Here is a 10,380-nt window from a genome sequence, read left to right as displayed (position 1 = left end):
TCGCACTCGCCAACTGTTGCATCAATTCTGGAGGAGGATTCGATAGCATTTGAGACATCATGGCTTTGAACTCTTTCTTGGCCTCCAACTTAAAATAATCCGCCATCTCTTCCTTGTATCGATCACGTTTCCTGTACAGACCTTCCCACTGTTGTCCGAATCCTTCCTTCCATCCTTCCTTAGACGAGATTCCTCGTACACGGCCAGGATGCTCAGGGTTACCGAGACCAGCCGTTAGGATGTCTCTTTCCCTTTGTGGCTTAAAAGTTCCTTCGCTCTGCTTAGCTGCCATTGTATATATGTTTTTTGCCGCTTCTTCGACAATGGGATCATCAAAAGATACACCGGTCTCGGTTTCCCTTGGTTTTCTAGCACGGAGCCAATTTGCCGCCCTTTCACCAAGTTGCTCGGACAGCGTCGGCAACCCTGCGGCCTTCTTCTCGGCGTCTTCTTGTCTCCATTTAGGAACCTGACGCTTGTAACCACCTGTGCCTAGGTGGTGGCGGTACTTGTTCTTCTTTGATAGTTCAGAATTTGCCTCACTTAGAGATATGAAATCAGGGCTGCTCCTCTGCTCTAAAAATACTGCCCACTGACCTGCTGAGATTTTATATTTTTTGGTCGGGTCCAGACCTTTCTTTGCAAACTTTGTGTTCATCTCAGACCTCCAGTTTCGGAAATTTATCGCAAGCTGCTTCATCGTGTATTCCTTCACGAGTTCTTCTGAACCCCGAGGCAGAACGAACCTCATTAATAGCTTATTCCATATTTGATTCTTGACATCATCTGACACATCTCTCCACTGTCGTATTGTTATGTCAAGATTATCTCTAACTAAAAACCCAAGTGCATTCCGGAACTTAGGTAGTGCCTCTTCTGGAGCAAGGGGCTGACCTTTCGGGCTCACGTCTGAGATTTTGTATGTTTTGTCGGGAAACTTGTTCAGCCCCCTGTCACCTCTTTTTCGATCGCTCTGCTTCCTTTTCCTTGACGTCTCGGTTGTTGTCTTGGTCTGTTCCGGTGCGTCTTGGGTCGGCTCCGGTACGTCTTCGTTTCGTGCCACGGCTTCTTCGAGTATCGCACGAAATTCAGACATGACCTCCTATTCATGTAATAAAATGCACAAGAGATCATGCATGTGAAATCAGTAGGGTACACATACGAAGCTAAAGATGCGTACTTTTACCTCAGCTTCTCGTGGATCATAAGTAGGGTCACGTTGCAACTCACGGAGAGCGGCCCTATCTATGCTAGTGGTAGGAAAAGGGTCGCTAGGCGTTTCATATCCTTCACTGCTGGATTTTTCTTGAGCAACACTCTTGTCCTTGATCGGAGAACTCATTGAGCTATATATATACAAATACATAAGCAATAATTAAATACATATTAACACATATTAACGTAAGCAATAATTAAATTCATATTAACAAATAGTATAATTAAATACATCCTCAGGCACTAAACCCTTAACCCTAACCCTAAACCCTAACCCTAAACCCTAACCCTAACCCTAACTATAACCCTAAACCCTAACCCTTAACCCTAACCCTAAACCCTAACCCTTAACCCTAACCCAAAACCCTTAACCCTAACCCTAACCCAAAACCCGAACCCTTAACCCTAAACCCTAACCCTAACTATAACCCTTAACCCTAACCCTAACCCTAACCCAAAACCCGAACCCTTAACCCAAAACCCGAACCCTAACCCTAACCCTAACCCAAAACCCGAACCCTTAACCCAAAACCCGAACCCTTAACCCTAACCCTAACCCTAACCCTTAACCCAAAACCCGAACCCTTAACCCTAACCCTAACCCTAACCCTAAACACTAACCCTTAACCCTAACCCTAACCCTAACCCTTAACCATAACCCTAACCCTAAACCGTAACCATATAGTATCGTATAGTCGTATAGTATCGTGTAGGACGGGGAGAGAGTCGCATAGGACGTATAAAGAGGGAGAGAGGGAGAATCGTATGGATATTATCGAGTTACGTATAGAGAAGGAGAGAGGGAGAGTCGTATAGGACGAGGAGAGGGAGAGAGGGAGAGTCGCATAGGACGTATAGAGAGGGAGAGAGGGAGAGTCGTACGGAAATTATCGAGTTTAGATCGAATTCGGATCGGATCGGATATGTATATTATCGAGTTGTGACGGATAAAATTACAATGTATATATTGAACATACATTTGAACACATATGAACACACATATATATTGAACACATACATTTGAACACATATGAACACACATATATATTGAACACATACATTTGAACACATATGAACACATATATATATTGAACACATATGAACACACATATGTCTCCCTCCTCTCTCTCCTCTCCCTCCTCTAACTATCTCTCTCCTCTCCCTCCTCTCTCTCTCTCTCACCCTCCTCTCCCTCCCTCTATCTATCTCCTCTCCCTCTATCTCTCTCCCTCTCTCTATCTCTCTCCTCTCCCTCCTCTCTCTCTCTCACCCTCCTCTCCCTCCCTCTATCTCTCTCCCTCTCTCTATCTCTCTCCTCTCCCTCCTCTCTCTCTCTCACCCTCCTCTCCCTCCCTCTATCTCTCTCCTCTCCCTCTATCTCTCTCCCTCTCTCTATCTCTCTCCTCTCCCTCCTCTCTCTCTCTCACCCTCCTCTCCCTCCCTGTATCTCTCTCCCTCTCCCTCCTCTCTCTTCCCTCTCCCTCTCCTTCCTCTCTCTTCCTCCCTCTCGGCGGCGGCGGCGCGCCCCTCCTCTCTCTCACTCTATGCAGAGACGGCGGCGGCGCCCGCGTGCGCGCGGCGGCGGCGGCGGCGCGCGCCCTCCTCTCTCTTCCCTCTCACTCCTAGACCGAGCCCGAGCGAACGAAGAAAGGGAGAGAGAGAGAGAGAAGAACTCACCTACGGTGCGGGGACGACGGCGTGGACGACGGCGTGGACGACGGCGGCGCACGGAGGAAGATCGCCGGGGCGAAAATTCGGCAGCCTGACGGCGGGAGTGTAAAAGACAGGGCGCCAAAAGACTTAGCGAAAATTTCGGCCCCGCGCGCGCTCCTTTATATAGGAGATATTTCTACTAGCGGTTGACAATGAAAACCGCCAGTAGAAATCATTTCTACTGGCGGTTGTCATAGAGAACCGCCAGTAGAAATGCCATCCACAGACTGTGGAGGCCATTTCTACTGGCGGTTCTCTATGACAACCGCCAGTAGAAATGATTTCTACTGGCGGTTTTCATTGTCAACCGCAGTAGAAATGTTTTTAGTATATTATTTTTTATTGTATATTCATACATTAAGTATATAAATTTTTGTACATATTAAATATATAAATATATATATTTAGTATACATAATATATATATTTATATATTACTTCTCTCTCTCCCCTCTCTCTCCTCTCTCTTCCCTCTCCCTCCTCTCTCTTCCCTCTCTCTCCCCTCTCCCTCTCTCTCTCCTCTCTCTCCTCTCCCTAGCTCCTCTCTCTCTATCCTCTCTCTCCTCTCTCTCCTCTCCCTAGCTCCTCTCTCTCCTCTATCCTCTCTCTATCCTCTCTCTCTCCTCTCTCTCCTCTCTCTCTCTATCCTCTCTCTATCCTCTCTCTCTCTATCCTCTCTCTAGCTCCTCTCTCTAGCTCCTCTCTCTAGCTCCTCTCTCTCTCTATCCTCTCTCTCTCCTCTCTCTCTCCTCTCTATCCTCTCTCTCTCTCTATCCTCTCTCTCTCCTCTCTATCCTCTCTCTCTCCTCTCTATCCTCTCTCTCTCCTCTCTCTCTCCTCTCTCTCTCCTCTCTCTCTCCTCTCTCTGTCCTCTCTCTCCTCTCTCTCTCTCTCCTCTCTCTCTCCTCTCTCTCTCCTCTCTCTCTCCTCTCTATCCTCTCTCTCTCTATCCTCTCTCTCTCCTCTCTATCCTCTCTCTCTCCTCTATCTCTCCTCTCTCTCTCCTCTCTCTCTCCTCTCTCTCCTCTCTCTCTATCCTCTCTCTCTCCTCTCTCTCTCTCTATCCTCTCTCTCTCCTCTCTAGAAAGTCGTGTAAAATTACATGCTTCGGTTTGTCGCTAACAATAATCAATTACATGACATGTCCTAACAATAATCAATTACATGACAACTATATAATCTAGGGAGCTATTGTTCTGCCTTGTCCATCGTGGCGTACCCAGGGCATCGAATTGCGTGGGATGCTTCGCTCAACGTTCCTTATCTTGGTTGGATGGTCTATGAAAAGAGACATGTCATTGAACTGGTTAAAATCCTCTAAATCAGATACACCATCAACTCCTATAGCTTGTTGTTTTCCAGGAAAAACTACATGCTTCGGTTTGTCGGTGCTTTTCTTCTCATTGTTAGAAATGATATGTTCAGCATAGAAGACCTGTGCAGCACGATTAGCAAGGATCCATGGGTCATCTTTGTAACCTACCTTACTTAGATCAAGAACTCTGACCCCATAGTTGTCTACCGTGACATGTTTGTCTTCAACCCATTGACATCGGAAAACCGAGATCTGAAATGTACCATAGTCTAGTTCCCATATGTCCTCAATAAAGCCAAAATATGTAATAATCTCACCAGTTTCATCATCTATGGCTTCGCATCGAACACCACTGTTTTGTGACATGCTCTTTTTGTCCTTGGACTTGGTACAAAATGTGAATCCACTAATGTCATAGGTTTGCCATGTTGTGACCTGGCGTGATGGTCCAGATGCCAAGCCCTTGATGGTTTGTTCTTCTATTGTTTCTCCACGTGGAATGTCCTTCACCATTAGCCATGTGTTGAACCGCTGCTTATGTTGCTTCATTACCCAATCATCCGTATGCCCAGGATTTTGCTCGCGAAGCTCATTGATGTGTTGTTGGATAAATGGCTCCATTATTGTTAGCTGATGTAGGATGCTCTGATGTGCCTCAAGTACTATATCGTAATCCGGTGGGATGAAAGATTTCCGTCCCATCCTCCCGCTTCCATACAGTCTACCCTCGTGTCGTGACGGAGGCAGACCTATTGCAACCTGGTCTTTTAGGATACTATTGCAGAATGGAGCTCCGGACTCAATGGCCTCTTCGGTACAGTACCCCTCTATCATGGATGCCTCGGGACGAGCACGGGTTGATACATAGCCATTCAGTATTGACATGAAACGTTCATACGTCCACATTTCATGCAAGTACATAGGACCCAATGTCTCTATTTGTGGCACCAAGTGCACCACAAGGTGCACCATAATATCAAAGAACGATGGAGGGAAACACATCTCAAACTGTGATATTGTCTCCACTGCGAATTCCTGAAGAGATGCCAACTCATCACGGCCAATTACCTTTTGTGAAATCCTGTTGAAAAAGTAGCACAACCGTGTGATTGCCATCTTTAAAAACAAAGGATTTATAGCCCTGATGGCAATAGGTAGGAATGTAGTCAGCATGACATGGCAATCATGTGAGTTGTAGTTGGTGATTGTCAGGTCTTTCATTGACACAATACTCCGTATGCTAGAGCAGAATCCGGATGGGACTTTCAAATTCTTGAGCCAAACACACATCGCATGTTTCTCATCTACATTGAGATTGTAGCTTGCTGCTGGGAGATGGTACTTCCCATTTTCTTGAAGAACGGGATGTAGTTCCTTTTTTATGCCTAAATCTACCAAGTCCATGCGTGAATTGAGCCCTTCTTTTGTTTTGCCCTTTATGTCTAGCAAGGTGCCCATTATGCTTTCAAACACGTTCTTCTGAACGTGCATACCATCGATCGCATGCCGCACATCTAACTCTTTCCAGTAAGGCAAGTACTCGAAGAAAATAGACTTCTTCTTGAATATAGCCCCCGAAGCTGGTTTGACATCCTTCCTTGTTTTTCCGTCTTTTGTCTTCTTCCCGAAAACAAACTTGATATTCCTGACTATTTCAAAAACTCTATGACCTCTATTGTTACCCGATGGAGCAGTAGAATGTAGTTCACCATTATTGTCGAAGTACTTATCCATCTTTCGCATGCGGTACCTGTGTCCTTCCAATAAAAAGCGTCTGTGCCTCATGTAAACTATCTTCCTAGATGCAGCAAGGGATACGTAAGCAGTTCCATCAATGCATACTGTGCAACCAACCTTTCCCTTAAACTGGCCTGATAATGTGAAGAGAGCAGGGTAATCGTTGATCGTAACAAAAAGAATTGCTCTCAGCGTGAATGAACCTTTACGATACTCATCCAACATTTGAACACCCGTTTCCCACAATATTTTCATATCCTCCATTAAGGGCTCCAAAAATACATCCATGTCAACTCCAGGTTGTGTAGGTCCAGAAATAAGGATGGTTAGCAAAATGTACTTCCGTTTCTGCATCAACCATGGAGGAAGGTTGTATATGGTGAGGATCACCGGCCATGTGCTATGCTTGCTGCTCCTCTCAGCAAATGGGTTCATTCCATCAGTACTCAGTGCGAACCTAACATTTCTCGGTTCATCGGCAAAGTCTCGGTGGTTGTCATTGAAATCTTGCCACTGCTTCCCATCGGCTGGATGTCGAAGCTTCCCATCGTTTTTGTGCTCATCAGAAGCATGCCAGCTCATAAGTCTGGCATCCTCAGGATTAGCGAACAAACACCTCAATCGATCGACGACGGGGAGGTACCACATCACCAAAGCAGGAATCTTTTTGAGCGCATAATAGTCTACTTCTTCTTTTTCTTTGCTCGTGGATTTTGAAGTCTTTTTTTGGGCTTTCTTTCGCTTCTTCCCTTTAGACACGGATGCAACACACTCTTCGTCCTCTCGATAGTCTTTATTCGTCTTGTACCTACTTGCACCGCACTTTGGGCAGCTCTCCAAGTCTTTATAATCATCACCTCGATAAAGGATACAGTGATTTCTACACGCGTGGATCTTCTCCACACCCATAGTGAGCGGACTGATTAGTTTCTTTGCATAGTACGTGTTAGCAGGCACATTGTTCTCCTTTGGAAGCATGTCTGCGATAATACTCAAGAACGCATCGAAGCCAGCATCAGACACACCATATTTAGCTTTTAACATCAACAGCTTTAGCACAGACCGGAGCGTCGTGAACTCTTTGGTACAACCCTTAGACTCGTCGTACAAAGGCTCTTCTGCTGCCTTCTTTAGGGACTCCATACCTTTCATTAAGAACATCGATTGATCTGTATGACGACGCAACATTGCCTCTAGCAACTCTGCATCTTCCTCATCCATAACACTTGGCAGAACATGAGGTCTATCATGTTCATTTCCTCCAGCGTAACCATGATCAGTAACATTTTGCACTACATGTTCGCTCTGTGGAAGAGGTTGGTGTGTCTCGTGAACGAACTGAAATCTGTCGTCGATGTTCTCAGGGTTTCCAGTCGTATAAGGCGAAGAGCTACCCTCTCCATGCTTTGTCCAAATTGTGTAATCCTTCATAAATCCTCGGCATACCAGATGAGATATGATTTGTTCTGTGTCATTAAATACAGCAGCATTTTTGCAGTCCATGCATGGACAATATATGTGTTTTGTCTTTGTTCTCCAAGCATGGTTCGTAGCGACATCAATAAACCTATGGACCTCGGATATGTATGATGGATCTAGCCTTGATAAGTTATACATCCAGGATGTCCTCTCCATCACCACCTGTAAAAAAGTAACATAAAACACATGGTGAAACCCTATATCCAAAAATGTGGCTAAAATGTGAAGGACGCGTTGGAGTGCGACATCTGCTAAAAAGTCAGATTACCATGCATGTATATATACAGTACATATTGATCGGTATATATACAAATGTAGTTAGACTACTTTATCTCTTCCAATAAAAGTAGTTAAACTACTTTATCTCTAACACATGGTGAAACCCTATATCCAAAATGTGGCTAAAATGGAGGAAAAATAAACAAAATTTGGCAAAAGAAACATAAGCCAAACTTTCCTAGCAACTAATAAACAAAAAAAAATTAATACCCAAACCTATCTTTAACATATGGTGAAAGCCTAGTTTCAAAATGTAGTTAAAATTGAGCAAAAATAAACAATAACTAACAATTGAAACATAATTAAACTAATCTTCCATACAACACATTCACCATTCATTAAGCAACTAAACATGAAAAAGAGAGGGAATAGACAAAAACTAACCATCTTATGCAACCTCATTTGAGAAAATAGAGAAAATTACCTATCTATACTCTTCTCTCTCACATGTGAAACCCTAGATCCAAAATGTGGCTAAAATTGAGCAAGAATGAACAAAAATTGACAAAGAAACATAAACCAACCTTTCTTATCCACCTTCTTCCAAGAAATGAAGACCAAAACCTCCCCCTTATATTTTTGTGAAATCTGGACCTCCAAAATCGCCTCCAATGGAAGCTGGCTGCGAGCATACAGTTCACTGTCGCGGGGAAGATGGGTATTTTATAACAGACAGTTCACTGGCGGTTGGTTTGAAAAACCGCCAGTGGAAACCTATTTCCACTGGCGGTTATCTTAACACAACCGCCAGTGTAAATAGGGTCTTTACACTGGCGGTTCTGTTACACCAACCGCCAGTGGAAATAGGTTTCCACTGGCGGTTCTGTTACACCAACCGCCAGTGGAAATACCCTATTTCCACTGGCGGTTGTGTTAAGATAACCGCCAGTGAAAATGGGTTTCCACTGGCGGTTCCTAAGTCGGGTCCACCTTGTTTTTTTTACTGGCGCGTGATAACTGAAACCGCCAGTGATAATTTATGGGTACCGCAGGCTTTGAGCTCTTTTCTACTAGTGAGCCTTATATCCTATGGAAGCCTATGGCAGTAGGGCTCCCATTAGACTTATATATATATATATATATATATATATATATATATATATATATATATATATATATATATATATATATATAATCTTTTTATATGATGAATCTATATATAGTTTTGTATTTTTTTATATATACACAAAGTAGTTATATTTACCGTTCAAATTATACAACTGTAAAGGTATACATTTTCTGAATAGAGGGAGAAAGGACAATATCCATCCATCCATCACTCATCCGTCTAGTGCAAAACGTCTTATGTCGTATGTCACATAAATCCATCCTACGAACTCAATAATCTCATAGTACAAAAAAATGGAAGAGAGGGCATACAGACACGGGGAGTGTGTGATGAATTGGTTGTACGTTACAATATTCCAAGAGCAAAGCAATAGCAATAACTAGGCAACAGATATGGTCGAGCCCTATGCTAGTGAGAGAAAGATCGAATTGCCCGGGCGCCGGGCGCGTGCTGATTCTTTTTTTTTTTGGCTTCTACCTGGGTGTGGAACTGGATGCCGAGGACTCCGGCGAGCAGTCGTCGTCCCACCGTTCGGCGGCTGCGGCTGCGGCTGCGGCTGCGGCAACGGCAACGTCGGCGCTGTCGCAGCAGAAGCAGCAGGAGCGCTGCACCATGCGGCGGTGGAAGCTGCGGTGGCACCCGCATGCCGCGCAGTGGAGCACGGCGGCGGTGCCCTCCTCCCCCTCGGCCAGGAACTCGCGGCACCCGTCCACGGCGTGGCCGCCCATGCTCGCCGCGTGGTTCCGCCGGCACTCCCCGTAGCGCACGCCCCCGGCGCTGGGGCACCCGCCGAAGAGGAGCACCGGTGGAGGCGGCGGCGGGTGGCACCGCCTCACGATCACCATCCTCTTCATCATTGCCTGTTATCTGATCCTCTCACTCCGATCCTCTTGCTGGCCAGCTACTAGCTACGATAAACTAACTGTTTCTTGGTTTACTCTCTCCTCTCCTCCTGGACGGCTATCTAGACGTCTCGCTCGTGTTGGTTGGCTTGGCTCTGAATAACTGGAAGAGTAGGCAACGACCGCTATGCAAGCAGTCCTTCTATACAAGCGTGCAAGCAAACCATCTGATTCATTAGATCGTGATCCAACCGTAGGTCACATTTAACACTTAAACCCTTCCACCACCAGCTCAGTAATCTTTATAAAAAAACACCTAATAAACTATGGTTGTATCTGTGGTTGGATCGTAATCTAATTGATCAGATGATTTGCTTGCACGCTTGCACAGAAGGACTGCTTGCATAACAGTCGTTGCCGGAAGAGTAATGGCTAACCCTGCATCTTGTGGTTCGACATTTTACATGCGAGAGAGCACGCAACGCAGCTGCCCTAGCTGCTAGCTAGATCATAGTGCAGACACATGCACACGGATATTTATAGCCCAGCTTTTGGCCATGGCGCGCCCACACACACTCACCCACCTACAATGGCTTCGGTTGTTTGACATGCTGGGGTGCATAAAGCTCTCACATGCATGACCCTTTCAGTCATGCCTGTGGATTAGCTAGCTAGGATCGGAGAAGAAGACCCTTCTCTCTCCCCATGTCTCAGGCTGGCTGAAATGATGGT

The 10,380-nt window shown here is 45.3% G+C and overlaps 1 protein-coding gene across 1 annotated transcript; it reads right to left on the bottom strand.

Moving 5' to 3' along the window:
* Nucleotides 1-8,928: 8,928 nt before the first annotated feature.
* LOC103653502 (mini zinc finger protein 4) lies at nt 8,929-10,150 on the bottom strand. The gene has a single exon (XM_008680394.3). The coding sequence runs from the start codon at nt 9,661-9,663 to the stop codon at nt 9,280-9,282; it is 384 nt and encodes a 127-aa protein (XP_008678616.1). The 5' UTR covers nt 9,664-10,150; the 3' UTR covers nt 8,929-9,279.
* Nucleotides 10,151-10,380: the final 230 nt, after the last annotated feature.

The sequence above is a fragment of the Zea mays genome, chromosome 4 (genome assembly GCF_902167145.1).
Source record: "Zea mays cultivar B73 chromosome 4, Zm-B73-REFERENCE-NAM-5.0, whole genome shotgun sequence".
Taxonomy (NCBI): domain Eukaryota; kingdom Viridiplantae; phylum Streptophyta; class Magnoliopsida; order Poales; family Poaceae; genus Zea; species Zea mays.
The sequence above is the reverse complement of the archived record's forward strand: the minus strand, read 5'-3'. Positions and strand labels throughout refer to the sequence as shown.

Coding starts and splice junctions, on each gene's coding strand:
- LOC103653502 (XM_008680394.3), bottom strand. CDS start 9,663: ATGATGAAGAGGATGGTGATCGTGAGGCGGTGCCACCCGCCGCCGCCT.